The sequence below is a fragment of the Tursiops truncatus genome, chromosome 2 (genome assembly GCF_011762595.2).
Source record: "Tursiops truncatus isolate mTurTru1 chromosome 2, mTurTru1.mat.Y, whole genome shotgun sequence".
NCBI lineage: Eukaryota > Metazoa > Chordata > Mammalia > Artiodactyla > Delphinidae > Tursiops > Tursiops truncatus.
The window spans coordinates 29741336-29760518 of record NC_047035.1 but is presented as its reverse complement, the minus strand read 5'-3'; the positions used below and the strand labels follow the sequence as shown (position 1 = coordinate 29760518).

The window sequence follows — 19183 nt, the reverse complement described above, 5'->3', positions numbered from 1 at the left end:
GTTTCTAACGTTCTGAAGCTTTCAATGCCCTGCAGGGCTTTTTAAAACATAGATTGCTGGCCCGCACCCTCAGAGCACCTGTTACCACATGGAGCCAAGAATCTGCATTTCCAGGAAGTTCCCAGGTGATGCTGATGTCACACTTAGAACACTACTGCCCTAAGGAGTAGAAAGTGTGCTGTGCCTTTGAGCCCTTGGCTTCCTACACCATATTCTATACACACCCTATTACACATTCCTGCTCACAACTGAGAGCTCCTCAAGGAAAGGGACCAAGGCAGTATTCGATACAAGGTTACTAAACCAATAGACGGTGGTGGATAGATGGATACATCGATGGATGGACAGATGAATGTATCAGACTGAATTTATTCACACAGCTTTTTCATACAGGTCCATGACCTCAGACATCCCCATACCCACCCCCCAAAAAAGGTACCTTAAAAACATCGTCTATAATAGATTCCCACTGTGCAGAGAAGGTAAAAAGAAATTCAAGAAGAGCTTTGACATTGTGAGCCCGTGTCAAAGGAGTTTTGAATTCTAACCCAGTGCTCTTTCTGCTACCCTGTTTACCAAGGTGACATTTAAGGAGTCACACAGGATGCCTCTGAGTGGCACCTCTCAGAGTCCTAACCTGCCCAAACCCTCCCTCCTTTTATTCATATATATGTAGCCTATGTGTGTGTGTATCTATATGTATGCACGTATACACGCATGTGCACACACACAGTGATTTCATTTGTAGAAAGCAGATGAAGGTGGTCAGAGAAACAGAAGAAGGAAGAAGAATCTAGCCTCCCAAAGGGAGGAGAAGGGCAGCAGCTCAGGCAGGGAAGACCCCATCAGAAAATCCTATCTCCCAAGCGGGAGTGTCTGAGCTCCAAGCATCCCCGGGCTGCCTGGAGTTGAGACAGAGAGGTCAGGACACAAAGGAAAGGGGACAAACCTACCAAGGAGACAGTGTATATTCAGGAGAAAATGAGAGACTAGGAGAGGAACAAAGGCGGGAGAACGTCAGCTGGGAGGGGGCGGAGGGTGGGAGGAATGGCAGTCGAGTGCTGAGCTGGTAGCACAGGGCAGCATGGCGGGGGGTGGAGGGCGGGGGGCAGTCAGTGCTGGCTCCAGCACTCCGCTCTGCCCTTTCAGCAGCAGCGGGAGCAAGGATGAGCAATGGGCTTTGCTGGAGACACAGCCGGGGGGATGCAGCAAGGGACAGCAGGAGGACCAAAGTCAAAAGGTCTCTACTGCTGCAGGTGGTGCAAATGCAGATGCCCGTGACATTGACAACTCCTGAGTCTGTAGGGCTATTTTTCCCATAGGCCTGTGCTCACCAGCAGCGGGGTTCCCGCTGCAGCTCTGCTCAAGAGGGAAAAGTCAGCATTCCCACCTCACTGGCATCCAGAACTTTTCCTGGGGGACCTGCAGATTAGCCTCTTGGATCAAGCTCTCTTGCCTCCCTCCCCCACTCCAGAAACCTTGCCAAGGGAGGATCACAAAGCGGAGACCTTAGGGTGCTGCAGAGCTGTCGCATTCAATTCACCACAGAGCGCCAGTGGCATTTAGGGCAGGACGGGTGGGGGCCCACCCCCTCCCCAAACAGTGGGAGCAGCTAATGACTGCTATTAATGATGCTGGCAATTAGCACTCGCGAGAAAATTGTTGGGGGGCCGCTCACCAGGGGAATGTGGGAGGGAACAGAGCGCACATTCAGAGAAGCAAACAGATTGCTGGTGTTTGTGGTGCAGGGAAACTGGGAAAAGCCGCTGTCTCTTGGATTTATCCAGAGAAATTGGGGAAGAGGAAAGGGAGGGCTTCTATGGACATTGAGGGCCTTTCTGCCGTACCCTCCCCGCTAGTAAAATTAGAGCTAATCACAGACTTCTCAGAGGCCTCGTGAGGAGATGTCATTAAAATGGTGTTTGTAGGGCTTCCCTGGTGGCGCAGTGGTTGAGAGTCCGTCTGCCGATGCAGGGGACACGGGTTCGTGTCCCGGTCTGGGAAGATCCCACATGCCGCGGAGCGGCTGGGCCCGTGAGCCATGGCTGCTGAGCCTGTGCGTCTGGAGCCTATGCTCCGCAATGGGAGAGGCCACAGCAGTGAGAGGCCCGCGTACCGCAAAAAAAAAAAAAAAAAAAAAAAAAGGTGTTTGTGAGGGTTCTGGAACCTTCCTCGTGTGAGAAGACCCCAGATGAGATCAGGTACAGCTATTCTTTTCTATGCAGTTTTTTGTATGTGTGTGTGTCTGTGTGCGTCTGTGTGTGTGTGGCCTCACCGCGCAGCATGCGGGATCTTAATTCCCCAACCAGGGATCGAACCCGTGTCCCCTGCAGTACAAGTGGGGAGTCTTAACCACTGAACCACCAGGGAAGTCCTCTATGCAGTTTAAATTCCTTGGGTAGTTGGATGATCCTTTATGAAGAACCCAATTTCTCATCAGCAGGGAGAGGGGAAGGGGAGTCGAGGGGGGGCTGGGGTGGGAGTGCTCACTGGCAAACCCACAGAGAGAGGAGAACACACGGCCGGATACTTAGGGATGCGTCTCCAACCAGGAGAAAAGATGCAGCTTCCTCCCTAAGCAAGGCTGCCTGGCCTCACGGTGAAGACATGAAGAGACAGAAGACACGGACCCACAAGCTGCGTGAGGAGATCCTGGTGGAGAAAGAAAAATAGGGGCCAGTGCCCATCTTGGAAGTCAACAGACAGGCAGGAGGGGCCCACAGGAATGGCTAAGGAGGAGACCCCCTGGACCCACTGGGGGTCCGCGGTGTACTTGGGGGTCACAAGGAACCTTCCTCTGTGGCTGCTATCACCGTGCACACACATGAAAGAGACCCAGACCAAAGAGAAGCACTCCAAACCCCACGGCTCAAGGAAAGCACCTATACACAGGGACAAAACGGACTGACATTTGATAAGAGATGTAAAGGAGATAAGCCAGCACTGGGGGAAGTGAGAAATAATACCAAGCTAATAAATACTTTAGAGAGAGCAACCATCACTAGTAAACACTTTCCAGACAGCAACCCAAATCAAAGGAGATCATTCTCGGACTCCTCGCAGCATGAGACAATAGCTATGCCTTCGCCACTTAAATCAGCGAAGGGATGAGAGGAGAGACAGGGAAATGCAAAAACCAGCTGACCAGTACAGGTCAATACATTCTCCTTTCTGGAAGACAAGGGTGACTGGACCAAGGGAACCTCTCCCCAGGGGGCAGGTAGAGACCTCAGCATCATAGCTATTCAGAAGCTGGCACAGGGAGGTGGGCACCTCCTGCCTGCTTTTCAGGTTCTGTCCAGATGACAGTAGTTGGTAAGAAAACAAAGGGTCTGTCACATGAGAGGCTTGAACCCTGAAAGAGAGCAAGAATTAAAGAAGGTGTTATGGCCTGAACTGTGCCCCCCCCAAATTCATATGTTGAAGCCCTAACGCCCAGTACCTCAGGACATGACTATATTTGGATCTACGGCCTTTAAAGAGGTGATGAAAGAGCAAAAGTTAAAATGAGACTGTTAGAATGGGCCTTAATCCACTCTGACTGGTGTCCTTATAAAAAGAGGAAATCTGGGGACTTCCCTGGTGGTGCAGTGGTTAAGACTCCGCCTGCCAATGCAGGGGACATGGGTTCAAGCCCTGGTCCGGGAAGATCCCACATGCCTCAGAGCAACTAAGCCCGTGTGCCACAACTACTGAGACTGCATGCCACACTACTGAAGCCCACGTGCCTAGAGTCTGTGCTCTGCAACAAGAGAAGCCACCGCATTGAGAAGCCAGTGCACTGCAATGAAGAGTAGCCCCCGCTCGCCACAACTAGAGAAAGCCCGCATGCAGCAATGAAGACCCAATGCAGCCAAAAATAAAATAAATAAATTTATTTTTTAAAAAAAAGGAAGAGGAAATTTGGACACAAAGAGACTTTGGAAGTACACGTGCACAGAGGGATGACCATGTGAAGAGGCAGCAAGAGGGCAGCCGCCTGCAAGCCAAGGAGAGAGGCCCCTGAGGAACTAACCCTGATGGCACATTGATCTGGGACTTCCAGCCTCCAGAACTGTGAGAAAACAAATTTCTATTCTTTTTTTTTTTTTTTTTTTTTTTCCGTACATGGGCCTCTCACCATTGTGGCCTCTCCCGTTGCGGAGCATAGGCTCCGGACGCACAGGCTCCAGACGCGCAGGCTCAGCGGCCATGGCTCACAGGCCCAGCCGCTCCGCGGCATGTGAGATCTTCCTGTATCGGGGCACGAACCCATGTCCCCTGCATCGGCACGCAGACTCTCAACCACTGCGCCACCAGGGAAGCCCCCAAATTTCTATTCTTTAAGCCAGCCAGTCTTTGGTATTTTGTTATAGCAGCCAAGGAAACTAAGACAGGAGGCAATGGGGGTGGGGATTAGGGGAAAACCCACACTAATCCAAAGAAAGGTTTTGGCCAAGGTGTGTTCATTGTTTCAAATATTTGGTGAAGGCAGCCAATTGACATCAGCTAATTGAGCTGATTGACTGAAATGCACAGGAATCACCCTCAAACCCTAGAGTCTAAACATTATTAAAAGTCTGATCCCTTTAATTACACTGAATTGTTCAGTTTAAGAGCATCTACCACAAAATCCTTTGAGCAAAATTAAAAACACATGGCATGAATCCGCGCTCACACATGCCTCGGCTGTGAAAGCATGTGCTCGGCTTCGGCTTTCCCCTTCACGAGTAGAGCCTGGGTAAAGAATGTCACCACCCTGGGCCTGATTTCATCAAACAAGCCTTCTGACAGGTCTCCCATCCTCTAGCTTTCTCCTGGCTTCAGTCCATCTTCTCCAGGATGACCCAGCATGTGGCTGACAGGGTCTTGGTAATCCAGCCAGGTGTCAGGCCTGAGCCTCTGAGGTGGCAGAGTCGAGTTTAGGACATTGGTCCACCAGAGACCTCCCAGCCCCTCGTAATATCAGTCAGCGAGAGCACTCTCGGAGAACTCCAGCTCAATGCTAAGACCCACCTTCACTCAATGACCAGCAAGATCCACTGCTGGACACCCCATGCCAAGAAACTAGCAAGACAGGAACACAACCCCACCCATTAGCAGAGAGGCTGCCTAAAATCATAATAGGTTCACAGACACCCCAAAACACACTACTGGATGCGGTCCTGCCACCAGAAAGGCAAGATCCAGCCTCATCCATCAGAACACAGGCACCAGTCCCCTCCACCAGGAAGCCTACACAACCCACTGAACCAACATTACCCACTGGGGGCAGACACCAAAAACAATGGGAACTACGAACCTGCAGCCTGTGAAAAGGAGACCTCAAACACAGTAAGTTAAGGAAAATGAGAGGACAGAGAAATACACAGCAGATGAAGGAGCAAGGTAAAAACCCACCAGACCAAACAAATGAAGAGGAAATAGGCAGTCTACCTGAAAAAGAATTCAGAGTAATGATAGTAAAGATGATCCAAAATCTTGGAAATACAATGGAGAAAACACAAGAAACGTTTAACAAGGACCTAAAAGAACTAAAGAGCAAACAAACAATGATGAACAACACAAAAAATGAAATTAAAAATTCTCTAGAAGGAATCAATAGCAGAATAACTGAGCCAGAAGAACGGATAAGTGACCTGGAAGATGAAATAGTGGAAATAACTACCGCACAGCAGAATAAAGATAAAAGGATGAAAATAATTGAGGACAGTCGCAGAGACCTCTGGGACAACATTAAATGCACCAACATTCGAATTATAGGGATCCCAGAAGAAGAAGAAGAGAAAAAAAAAGGGCACTGAGAAAATATTAAAGAGATTATCGTTGAAAACTTCCTTAATGTGGGAAAGGAAATAGTCAATCAAGCCCAGGAAGCGCAGAGAGTCCCATACAGGATAAATCCAAGGAGAAACACGCCAAGACACATATTAATCAAACTATCAAAAATTAAATACAAAGAAAAAATATTAAAAGCAGCAAGGGAAAAGCAACAAATAATATACAAGGGAATCCCATGAGCTTAACAGCTGATCTTTCAGCAGAAACTCTGCAAGCCAGAAGGGTGTGGCAGGACATACTTAAAGTGATGAAAGGGGAAAAACTACAAACAAGATTACTCTACCCAGCAAGGATCTCATTCAGATTTGATGGAGAAATTAAAAACTTTACAGACAAGCAAAAGCTAAGAGAATTCAGCACCACCAAACCAGCTTTACCACAAATGCTACAGGAACTTCTCTAGGAAGGAAATACAAGAGAAGGAAAAGACCTACAATGACAAATCCAAAACAATTAAGAAAATGGTAATAGGAACATACATATCGATAATTACCTTAAATGTAAATGGATTAAATGCTCCAACCAAAAGACACAGACTGGCTGAATGGATATAAAAACAAGACTCATATATATGCTGCCTACAAGAGACCCACTTCAGACCTAGGGACACATACAAACTGAAAGTGAGGGGATGGAAAAAGATATTCCATGCAAATGAAAATCAAAAGAAACCTGGAGTAGCAATTTTCATATCAGAGAGAATAGACTTTAAAATAAAGACTATTACAAGAGACAAAGAAGGACACTACCTAATGATCAAGGAATCAATCCAAGAAGAAGATATAACAATTGTAAATATTTATGCACCCAACACAGGAGCAACTCAATACATAAGGCAAATACTAACAGCCATAAAAGGGGAAATCAACAGTAACACAATCATAGTAGGGGACTTTAACACCCCACTTTCACCAATGGACAGATCATGCAAAATGAAAATAAATAAGGAAACACAAGCTTTAAATGACACATTAAACAAGATGGACTTAACTGATATTTATAGGACATTCCATCCAAAAACAATAGAATACACTTTCTTCTCAAGTGCTGAAGGAACATTCTCCAGGATAAATCATACCTTGGGCCACAAATCAAGGCTTGGTAAATTTAAGAAAATTGAAATCATGTCAAGTATCTTTTCCAACCACAACACTATAAGCCTAGATATCAATTACAGGAAAAAAACCTGTAAAAAATACAAACACATGGAGGCTAAACAATACACTACTAAAGAACCAAGAGATCACTGAAGAAATCAAAGAGGAAATCAAAAAATACCTAGAAACAAATGACAATGAAAACACGATGACCCAATACCTATGGGATGCAGCAAAAGCAGTTCTAAAAGGGAAGTTTATAGCAATACAATCCTACCTCAAGAAACATCTCAACTAAACAACCTAATCTTACACCTAAAGCAATTAGAGAAAGAAGAACAAAAAAACCCAAAAGTTAGCAGAAGGAAAAAAATCATAAAGATCAGATCAGAAATAATTGAAAAGGAAACGATAGCAAAGATCAATAAAACAAAAAGCTAGTTCTTTGAGAAGATAAGCAAAATTGATAAACCATTAGCCAGTCTCATCAGAAAAAAAGGGAGAAGACTCAAATCAAAATAATTAGAAATGAAAAAGGAGAAGTAACAACTGACACTGCAGAAATACAAAGGATCATGAGGGATTATTACAAGCAACTATATGCCAATAAAATGGACAACCTGGAAGAAATAGACAAATTCTTAGAAAAGCACAACCTTCCAAGGCTGAACAAGGAAGAAATAGCATATATGAACAGACCAATCACAAGCACTGAAATTGAGACTGTGATTAAAAATCTTCCAACAAACAAAAGCCCAGGACCAGATGGCTTCACGGGCAAATTCTATCAAACATTTAGAGAAGAGCTAACACCTATCCTTCTCAAACTCTTCCAAAATATAGCAGAGGGAGGGACACTCCCAGACTTATTCTACAAGGCCACCATCACCCTGATACCAAAACAGACAAAGATGTCACAAAGAAAGAAAACTACAGGCCAATATCTCTGATGAACATAGATGCAAAAATCCTCAACAAAATACTAGCAAACAGAATCCAACAGCACATTAAAAGGATCATACACCATGATCAAGTGGGGTTTATCCCAGGAATGCAATATATGCAAATCAATCAATGTGATAAACCATATTAACAAATTGAAGAATAAAAACCATGTGATCATCTCAACAGATGCAGAAAAAGCTTTTGACAAAATTCAACACCTATTTATGATAAAAACCCTGCAGAAAGTAGGCATAGAGGGAATTTACCTCAACATAATAAAGGTTATATATGACAAACCCACAGCCAACATTGTTCTCAATGGTGAAAAACTGAAACCATTTCCTCTAAGATCAGGAACAAGACAAGGCTGCCCACTCTCACCACTATTATTCAACATAGTTTTGGAAGTTTTAGCCATAGCAATCAGAGAAGGAAAAGAAATAAAAGGAATCCAAATCGGAAAAGAAGAAGTAAAGCTGTCACTGTTTGCAGATGACATGATACTATACATAGAGAATCCTAAAGAGGCTACCAGAAAACTACTAGAGCTAATCAATTCATTTGGTAAAGTAGCAGGATACAAAATTAATGCACAGAAATCTCTTGCATTCCTATACACTAATGATGAAAAATGTGAAAGAGAAATTAAGGAAACACTCCCACTTACCATTGCAAAAAAAAGAATAAAATACCTAGGAATAAACCTAGTAAGGAGACAAAAGACCTGTATGCAGAAAACTATAAGACACTGATGAAAGAAATTAAAGATGATACAAACAGATGGAGAGATATACCATGTTCTTGGATGGGAAGAACCAACATTGTGAAAATGACTACACTACCCAAAGCAATCTACAGATTCAATGCAATCCCTATCAAACTACCAATGGCATTTTTCACAGAAATAGAACAAAAAATTTCACAATTTGTATGGAAACACAAAAGATCCCGAATAGCCAAAGCAATCTTGAGAAAGAAAAACGGAGCTGGAGGAAGCAGGCTCCCTGACTTCAGACTATACTACAAAGCTACAGTAATCAAGACAGTATGGTACTGGCACAAAAACAGAATTATAAATCAATGGAACAGGATAGAAAGCCCAGAGATAAACCCACATATGGTCACCTTATCTTTGATAAAGGAGGCAAGAATATACAATGGAGAAAAGACAGCCTCTTCAATAAGCGGTGCTGGGAAAACTGGACAGCTACATGTACAAGAATGAAATTAGAACACTCCCTAACACCACACACAAAAACAAATGGATTAAAGACCTAAATGTAAGGCCAGACACTATAGAACTCTTAGAGGAAAACATAGGCAGAACACTCTATGACATAAACCACAGCAAGATCATTTTGGACCCACCTCCTAGAGAAATGGAAATAAAAATGAAAATAAACAAATGGGATCTAATGAAACTTAAAAGCTCTTGCACAGCAAATGAAACTATAAACAAGATGAAAAGACAACCCTCAGAATGGAAGAAAATATTTGCAAACAAAGCAACTGACAAAGGATGAATCTCCAAAATATACAGGCAGCTCATGCAGCTCAATATCCAAAAAACAAATAACCCAATCCAAAAATGGGCAGAAGACCTAAACAGACATTTCTGCAAAGATATACAGATTGCCAACAAACACATGAAAGGATGCTCAACATCACTAATCATTAGAGAAATGCAAATCAAAACTACAATGAGGTATCACCTCACACCTGTCAGAATGGCCATCATCAAAAAATCTACAAACAATAAATGCTGGAAAGGGTGTGGAGAAAAGGGAACCCTCTTACACTGTTGGTGGGAATGTAAATTGATACAGCCACTATGGAGAACAGTATGGAGGTTCCTTAAAAAACTAAAACTAGAACTACCATATGACCCCGCAATCCCACTACTGGGCATATACCCTGAGCAAACCATAATTCAAAAAGAGTCATGTACCAATATGTTCATTGCAGCACTATTTACAATAGCCAGGACATGGAAGCAACCTAAGTGTCCCTCAACAGATGAATGGATAAAGAAGGTGTGGCACATATATACAGTGGAATATTACTCAGCCATAAAAAGGAACTAAATTGAGTTATTTGTAGTGTGGTGGATAGACCTAGAGTCAGTCGTACAGAGTGAAGTAAGTCAGAAAGGGAAAAACAAATACCATATGCTAACACATATATATGGAATCTAAAAAAAAAAAAGGTTCTGAAGAACCTAGGGGCAGGACAGAAATAAAGACACAGATATAGAGTATGGACTTGAGGACATGGGGAGGGGGCAGGGTAAGCTGGGTTGAAGTGAGAGTGGCATGGACATATATACACTACCAAACGTAAAATAGATAGCTAGTGGGAAGCAGCCATATTGCACAGGGAGATCAGCTTAGTGCTTTGTGACCACCTAGAGGCGTGGGATAGGGAGGGTGAGAGGCAGATGCAAGAGGGAGGGTATATGGGAATATATGTATACGTGTAGCTGATTCACTTTGTTATACAGCAGAAACTAACACACCATTGTAAAGCAATTATACTCCAATAAAGATGTTAAAAAAAAACAACAAACACGTGCCATGTCCACAGTTCTTCTTCACCCCATGATCCTAGAATGACCCACATCTTGAAGCAAGCCCTAAAGGTCCCATTATCCCATCCCATCCTGATTTGGGGGTGGACTAGAAGCCATACGGAATGTTGTAGAGGGAAGTCACATGGTGAATGCTAAGCCCTTTGTGACTCCCTAAGTCATAACTAGAAGTTGAGGAAGGAAAGAAAGAATAGAAATGGAAACACAAATCTTCAGGATTATTTTGGGTCTTCAGAGCCCAACATCCCAAGTGACAAGTATACCCAGGTCATGTTTGCTGACTGAGTGCTCAAGTGAAGAGCATGGAGGCTCCAGGGCCATATTTCTAAGGCAGGAGAGCCCTTACCAAAAGTGTGACCCTCTAAGAGCTGAGACAATGAAGCAAGAATATTCTATGTCCCTTGGTGGCCAAGGAGACATTTGGAATGGCTGCCTGAACTGACGCACCCCACAGCTTTGCCCACCTCAGGTTAGCAGCTGTGAATGGATCTTCTGGAGCTGAGGGAAAGGAGTAGCAGGTCTGGCATTTGACAATGGCCAGGTAAGGATGTTTCTCTTCCGCCTTAACACTTACCTCCCATCCTCTAGGAACAGAGCTGGGTGTGCCACCCCTGCCCAGCTCACTCTAAGCTTCAGGCTCAGCTGACCCACAGGGGCAACTGTGGCTGCGCTGAAATAGCCAACTCACCACAGGTCCTTGAGACCAATCAACAGGTGCCACCAGAAGATGCCCGAGGTGAACAAAAAGGAATGCTCCATCGCCCTGCCCAGCCACCTCATCACTCCTCCAACCCAACAACTGGGAACTCACGTCTGTGGTTCTCGTTTCTGTGGTTGGGTGGGGACCGGGTCTCCTGGTCTTGGGCCTCATCCCCCTCCTCGCTGGCCAGGTGGGTGTGAGCGTAGTGGTAGCTGAGTCCCGGCCGGTTTTTATAGCGTTTGCCGCAGACTAGAGAGGAAAAGAGGAAAGGAAGGGAAAACGCAAATGTTAGCAATCTCTGCAGCTACGGCCATCATTCTCCCAGGCAGTGACTCCCATCCATCCACCCCAGAGCTGGGTTTCCCCGAAAAAGTGTCTCCCACTCCCAACAGCCCCCGACCCTCACCCCAGCACCAGCACCGCTGCGACAAGTAAAGAAAAGAACCCAGGTAAAGAAAAACCAGAGAAGACGGAAGTTAAACTGTGTACCATCATTTCCTAGCTGTGAGACCCTGGGAAAGTCACTTGCACTCTATGTGCCTCAGTTTCTTCAGAGGGAAAATAAGCATAACAGTAGTACTTAGCTCTTCGGTTGTTATGATGAGTTAATCTCTATGCAAAGCACTGAGAACAGTGGTAAGGGTGATAAGTATTATAACTTTGGTAAGGGTGACACTTATTATAACTTTGAAGTTAAAAGGCACTGGGAGTCTATTTAGGCCAACACCCCATGGCACAGATGAAGCAAGTGAGGCCCAGCAAGCTTAAGTGATTTGCCTGGGAACACACAGCTGGCTGTGGCAGAGCCACTGGAACCCAGGTCTCCTGGATTCCTGTGCAGTACTCCTTCCACCACCCTGTGGTTGACTCTGTACGAAGTACAAAAGCTTTATACGGATCATATTTTTGATCTATCACCCAGTGATTCTGTGCCAGAAAAACACATTCCACCTCCACCATTAAAACTATGAATCTGAGGCATCCTTGGTAGACGTCGCAACCAAGAGCTTGTGCCCTTGATGGCCCGGGAAGCCTCTGATATCCCGAATCTCTAAACACGTGTCCTAGCAGGCACCACCTCTCAGGTGGACAGTAGGAGACAAAGGCAACAAGTAACACAAATATGATTTCTTGGACCCAAGAAGAAGAAAGGGGCAGCTCCCTTGGTCGGCTGCTCAGTACCTAAATGGCTAAGACTAGACCGCTGCCACCACCCTCCCTGTCACAAAGCCCAATATCTCAGCCCGTGGAGGGATGGCACTGCTGATAGCAGAAGCCACAAGGGTCTTCCAGTAAAAATCTCATGCCAACCCTCTCATCTTGTCCCCACCTCTCCCCAGCAGAGCAAACCCCACCGGATCTGCTGGAGTAGCGGAGGTTGCCAGCTTTAAGAGACTCTCGCTTCACATGACTGGGTTTTAGCAGTGAGTGTAAACACTTCACAAGGTGGAAAGAGTACAGAGTTCCTCATCAGACACGGGTTCAAATCCCACTTCCAGGTGCCAAAGTTGACCAGCTGCATGACCTCCACAGTATAGAGAAGAGCTGTTACCCACCCCTCTTACCCCCTACCCTTATTATTTCTGGTGGGGTTTCCTTTCTTACTAGATTCTCTTAGGTTTTTCAGGTATTATAACCATTGGCAAAAATGGATATTGTCATCTCTTCTTTCTCATATATATGTAAACTATTGTATCTTCTTAGCTTAATTCATTTGTAAGAATCACCAAGACAATATTTTAAAATAGCAAAAGCAAGCTTTTCCAATTGTAGTGAAATTGGATTTAGTGGTTCACTGTTTAGAATGATATATGTAGCTAGTTTTTAGTCTTTATCAAGTTTAAGTAGTTCTTCTTATTCCTGAGTTAGAGTTTTATTACAGGAGAATTTTACCAGCTGTCCTTTCAGCATCTACTAATATATGACTCTCTTTTAGTTTGCTGATATGGTGAATTATGTTGATTTCCTAATGCTTCCTACTATTGAGCCATTCTTGCATTCCTAGAATGTACTCCATTTGGTCAGGGTGTATTATCTATTTGATATACTGCTGCATTCTACTTTCTAATTTTGCATTTTGCGTCTATACTCAGACTTGAGATAGATAAATAATTTTGGGCCTTTTACCATGATTTTCAATTGCATAATTGTGCTGACTTCCAAAAATAAATTAAGGAGTTCTGTGTGAAATTGGACAAGATACATAATCTCTTTGTGCCTTTTTTTTTTTTAATATATTTATTTATTTAATTTTGGCTGTGTTGAGTCTTCGTTTCTGTGCAAGGGCTTTCTCTAGTTGCGGCAAGCGGGGGCCACTCTTCATCGCAGTACGCGGGCCTCTCACTGTCGCGGCCTCTCTTGCTGCGGAGCACAGTCTCCAGACATGCAGGCTCAGTAGTTGTGGCTCACAGGTCTAGTTGCTCCGCGGCATGTGGGATCTTCCCAGACCAGGGCTCAAACCCGTGTCCCCTGCATTGGCAGGCAGATTCTCAACCACTGTGCCACCAGGGAAGCCCTGTGCCTTTTTTTAAATCTGAAAATGATGATGGTATTACTTACCTTGAGGGATTATAAATAATATTTGTAAAGTATCTCACTCAGTACCCAACACCTAATAGATGCTCAATAAACAGTAGTGAGGGGCAAGGGGCTTCAGTGTGGTCTACCACATCTTAAGTGCTATACCCCCCTTGAAAGAGGGACTTTGACCCTTACCTCTCCTATGGAATCTGGGAATTGGCTGGACTTTCTTAAGAAGGTGAGAGTCTGAAATTCAAGTTGGTGATCAAGTTGGTGACCAAACTGGTGACCTAGTGACTATAAATTTAAGTCCTACAATTGGCTCCTCTCTCCCTCTCTCTCCCTCTCTCTCTCTCTCTCTCATAAATATTGCAAAAAAAAATAATAATAACATGTCACTACACAACTCAATTCCATTTGGCTCAGGAAGTGGGACCTAAGGAGACCCCTGAGGCACACCATGGGCCTGCTTGTGAATTTTCTATTTAACTTTTAAATGATCTAAGGTCAATAAACAGCAAATTATGGGGTCACTGGATATAAATTCATTTCATTACAAGGAATATTGCTGGTGAGGAATAAATGTTTATTAAAAATAAGGCCAATAATGTCAGTATTTATATGGGGAAGCCTCAGCTGCCTCTGCAGATCTCCCTACTGCACACTCCACAGTATTTTATTTGTTTATTTGTTTCATTTTCTTGTGTCAATTACCACCGTCTTCCTTAATCACAGAATTCCAGGATTTTAAGATCCTGGTCTAACTGACTATCAAATTGTTTTATTCCCACGAACACTCTAGATGCCTTCCTGGAACAACTCCACTGATGGGGAACTCACTACCCACCCGAGTAGGCATTTCTTCTTTGACCTCCTTGAATTATAGTTATGACTGCACTGGAGGACCTCTCTTAAGGACAGTGTCACAGCGATTTCATCTTGATGTCAACAACTCCACCTGCCGTGATGCCATGCACATTTTACACCTTCAAAACATACCCATGGAATAGTTGATGAGTGAACACAGAAACGTTTTGTAGGAAAGCGAGGAGATGGGAGAGGAGGTAAGTGTGTAGAATCGGCTCCATCTATCCACATTAATCTCACACTAATAGTTCTTAAACCTACAAAACCAAACCCAAGCAAAAAGCTTCCCATATCTCCTTCCCCAATACCATAGAAAGTTTTAGAGCAGATCCTTTTGCTAAAAGAGAGATTCTCAAAGAGTAGTCACCAGACCAGCCCCATCTGCATCACCTGGGAAGTTGGTAGAGATGCAGTTTCTTGGGCTCCACCCCGGACCTACCGAAGCGGAAAGTCTCAGGGTAGGGCCAGGCAATCTGTGTTTTAACAGGGCCTGCAGGTGATTCCAATACACACTACAGTTTGAGAACCACTCTGCTAGAAGATTGAATATATTGAGGCTTAACTCTGCCCGCCCTGCATGCGCCTGCCCTTCTGGATGGATGGAGGTGGCAGGAGGGGGCAGCAGGAGGCAGCCCTGAGACCTGTGTTCAGTTATTAGAGGAAACAGAAGCGGACAGCCCACAGTGGCCCTGGAAGCCAGACCCCTTAACCACAATCCCTGTATGCAGAGCTTTCCAGGTGGAGCTTCATTTTTCTCCACCTGCTTATATCATGTCATTCCTTCATCACCAGGTCTTCAAGAAAACATTTATTAAACACCTAATGTGTACCCAGCCTTGAAGCACCAGAGGACAAAGACAAATGAGCCCCAGTCCCCTCCCTCCAGGAGTCCGAAGTCTAGCAGAGGAGATATACACGTCAACTAGCAAGGAGGGAGGTGGGATAAATGCACCAATGCGAGCCTGTGCCCCGCAAAGAGGAGGGGCCAGCTCACGGGCTTAAGTGGGGTGCGAGGATGGCTTCCCAGAGCAGGTGGATGAGCTGCAGCTTGTGAGAGAGCAGGACATCACCAGGCAGACAAAGGAGGAGGGCATGCGGGCACCAAAGCACGTCCCGCCAGCACCTTTGGGGAACTGCAGGATATTCAGTAAAGCCACTGGGAAGGGGGCATCGGGGTGGGTGTGAGGGGGACTAAGGAGAGGAAGGTGGGCAGGACTTTATCCTGACAGTGGGAAGTGGGGGGAGGACTGTATGCATCCTGAGGACCAACTTAATCAGATTTACATTTTAGAAATACTGCTTAAGGTTATAGTGCGAAGATGGATTCGGAGGTGGCAATAGGCTCCTTTAATTTTCCGTGTGTGAACAATGAGGACTTTGGGGTAGGAGAGAGGTTAGAGAGAATCTGGTAGAAGGGGGAGCGGGTGGGAGTCAGCAGAAAGGAGGAGCGCAAAATGACTTCCACGAACTCGGCCTTCCTGGCCACGCGCCATCCAGCCCCCATCCAGCCCCCCAGCCTCACCCGAAGCCTCCTTCCCAGCCCTCCTGCCCACTGGCCCTTTCGTTTCTTAAACATTTTTCCTTCCACAACAGTGCCTTTGCACAAGCTCTTCCCTCTGCCCAGAATGTCCCGCAGCCCCACTTTGCCTGATGAACGCTTCACAATCCTTCAGTTCTCGAGTCTTTCCAATCACAATTAGGACACTGGTGTGTTACCTTCCCAGGACTAGTCGTGTATCAGTATGTGTCTCTCCCACCAGCAGCAAGCATGGCAGGCCCTGTGTGTCTGCACACTGCTGCAGCCCCAGTGGTGAGCTCGGGGCCTGCACTCAATGTCAGCTAAGGGAAGCAATAAAAATACCTAGGTTTCTGACTTGGGCAACTGGGTGGAAGCACGTAGGAGGAAAATCAGATTTAAAGAAGGAAGCGAATGAGCTCAGTCTGGGGTTGGCTTATACACCTGGTGCTTGGGAAAGAGATGTGGATGTTGGAGTTGCCAGGTGGCAGTGGAAGTGATGGATATGGAGAGAAAAGTGCCAGGAGAGAAGGAGGAGAGAAAGAAGAAAGGTGGACACAGGACAGAACTCAGAAAACACCGGTATCTTAAAGAGTCTGGTGAAGAAAGAGAAACCGATTTAAAATTTTTAAGAAATACTCACAAGGGACTGAGCAACATAGGCCAGAGGAGCAGGGCTTCCAGGTGACAGAAACGATGACACCACCAGTCACGGCCCCTGCTAACAGCTACTGAGCATGTACCATGTGCCAGGCCTGTTCTGGTGCTTCAAGTAAATCAGCTCACAGCCACGCACATCCTCATTTTACAGAGGCAGAGCCAGGATAACGTCAGATGCCCCAGAAGGGCCGAGAAGGCTGGGGACTCAGAAGACAGCACTGGGCTTGGCAATTAGCAGGTCACCTGAGTGAGCAGGGAATCCACAGCCTCAAGTAGGATGACGCAAGGCTACAGGAAGCTAGGATGCTTTGGGGAATGAGGAAGTGGTGATGGGGCCGAAGGACCATTCCTTCCAGCATGGCTGTGGAAGGGGAAGGAGTCAGCTGGTGGGCAGATGGGACTGAAGAGTCCAGGGAGGCTGAGTGGGGATTGTCCTTTAACAGAACAGGTCTTGATCAGGCCCGTAGGCTAAAGGGAAGGAGGCAGGAGGGAGGGGAGTTTGAGAGGCAGGGTTAGGAGAGATTGGAGTTCATGGAGCAAGATGCCTGACCCCAAAACAAAGCTGCTGACCCAAGTCCCAGTCCCTCAAATGACTTCATCCTAGGGACGAGAGATTGCTAAGATTTATTTTGGTTGAAGAGCATCTGGGTCAGACTGCTACATTGTGATGAAGACAAACACCTTGGAAATCCTGCTTTGACTGGTTTGGAAGAGAAGGAAAATCTAGCACTGTCTCACCTTCTCTATGTATTTCATCACATCTCGCTGCCACTCTGAACACTTGTGAGCCAGCTTCGTAGACGTGTGACCTGTACATTCAGACAGGGTCCTGGGTTCGGAAGGGTCCCACACTTAGTTTAACGCCTTGCTCTTGCCATCTTGAAATTTTTAATACTATTAAACAAAGGGGCCCTCATTTGCATTTTGCACTGGGCCCTGTGCATTATGCATCTGGCCTTGGAAACCATTTGGGGCAGGGGGTGGAGATCTGGGACTAAGTTATTCCAAACAGCCACCTTGATCGTGTAAGAGCTGCCACAGTGAATGCAGGACCCAGCCAGCTCTAGTCGAGGGCAAAATTTCCCTCTGAGGTAACTAGGAAGCCTGGCCAGAGGGGTTAGCCACTCAGCAGTGGTCATTTTAGTGCCACCAACAGCTCTGGCCCTTCGTCTGGGTCGACCCTCCCTTCAGAGAGGCAGGCTCTGTATTGATGCGTGGGTAGGCTAGATCCGAACAGCCTGGGTTCAAATCCCAGCTCTGTTGCTGACTGACTGTGACCTTGGGTGAGTAGCTAAATCTCTCTGTGCCTCAGCATCCTCTCTGGAAAACGGGGATGATCATGACAGCACACCTACTGCACAGTTGTGAGGCTATGTGAGAGAATACATATAAGTGGTGCTGGGAAAACTGGACAGGTACATGTAAAAGTATGAGATTAGAACACTCCCTAACACCATACACAAAAGTAAGCTCAAAATGGATAAAGGAACTAAATGTAAGGCCAGACACTATAAAACTCTTAGAGGAAAACATAGGCAGAACACTCTATGACATAAATCACAGCAAGATCCTTTTTGACCCACCTCCTAGAGAAATGGAAATAAAAATAAACAAATGGGACCTAATGAAACTTAAAAGCTTCTGCACAGCAAAGGAAACCATAAACAAGACCAAAAGACAACCCTCAGAATGGGAGAAAATATTTGCAAATAAAGCAACTGACAAAGGATTAATCTCCAAAATTTACAAGCAGCTCATGCAGCTCAATAACAAAAAAACAAACAACCCAATCCAAAAATGGGCAGAAGACCTAAAATGACATTTCTCCAAAGAAGATATACAGATTGCCAACAAACACATGAAAGAATGCTCAACATCATTAATCATTAGAGAAATGCAAATCAAAACTACAATGCGATATCATCTCACACCAGTCAGAATGGCCATCATCAAAAATCTAGAAACAATAAATGCTGGAGAGGGTGTGGAGTAAAGGGAACCCTCTTGCACTGTTGGTGGGAATGTAAATTGATACAGCCACTATGGAGAACAGTATGGAGGTTCCTTAAAAAACTACAAATAGAACTACCATATGACCCAGCAATCCCACTACTGGGCATATACCCTGAGCAAACCATAATTCAAAAAGAGTCATGTACCAATATGTTCATTGCAGCTCTATTTACAATAGCCAGGACATGGAAGCAACCTAAGTGTCCCTCAACAGATGAATGGATAAAGAAGATGTGGCACATATATACAATGGAATATTACTCAGGCATAAAAAGAAACAAAATTGAGTTATATGTAGTGAGGTGGATGGACCTAGAGTCTGTCATACAGAGTGAAGTAAGTCAGAAAGAGAAAAACAAATACCATATGCTAACACATATATATGGAATCTAAGAAAAAAAAAAAAGGTCATGAAGAACCTAGGGGTAAGATGGGAATAAAGACACAGACCTACTAGA

General features: G+C 45.1%; 1 protein-coding gene across 3 annotated transcripts in view; it reads right to left on the bottom strand.

Annotated features, from left to right (window-relative positions):
- DPF3 (double PHD fingers 3) overlaps positions 1-19183 on the bottom strand; it is a 253145-nt gene that overhangs the window by 26672 nt on the left and 207290 nt on the right. For all 3 annotated transcript variants that reach the window (XM_073800290.1, XM_073800291.1, XM_073800292.1), the window contains exon 7: positions 11261-11398. In XM_073800290.1, coding sequence (XP_073656391.1) covers positions 11261-11398 — 138 coding nt within the window. The remainder of the gene's footprint in view (positions 1-11260; positions 11399-19183) is intronic.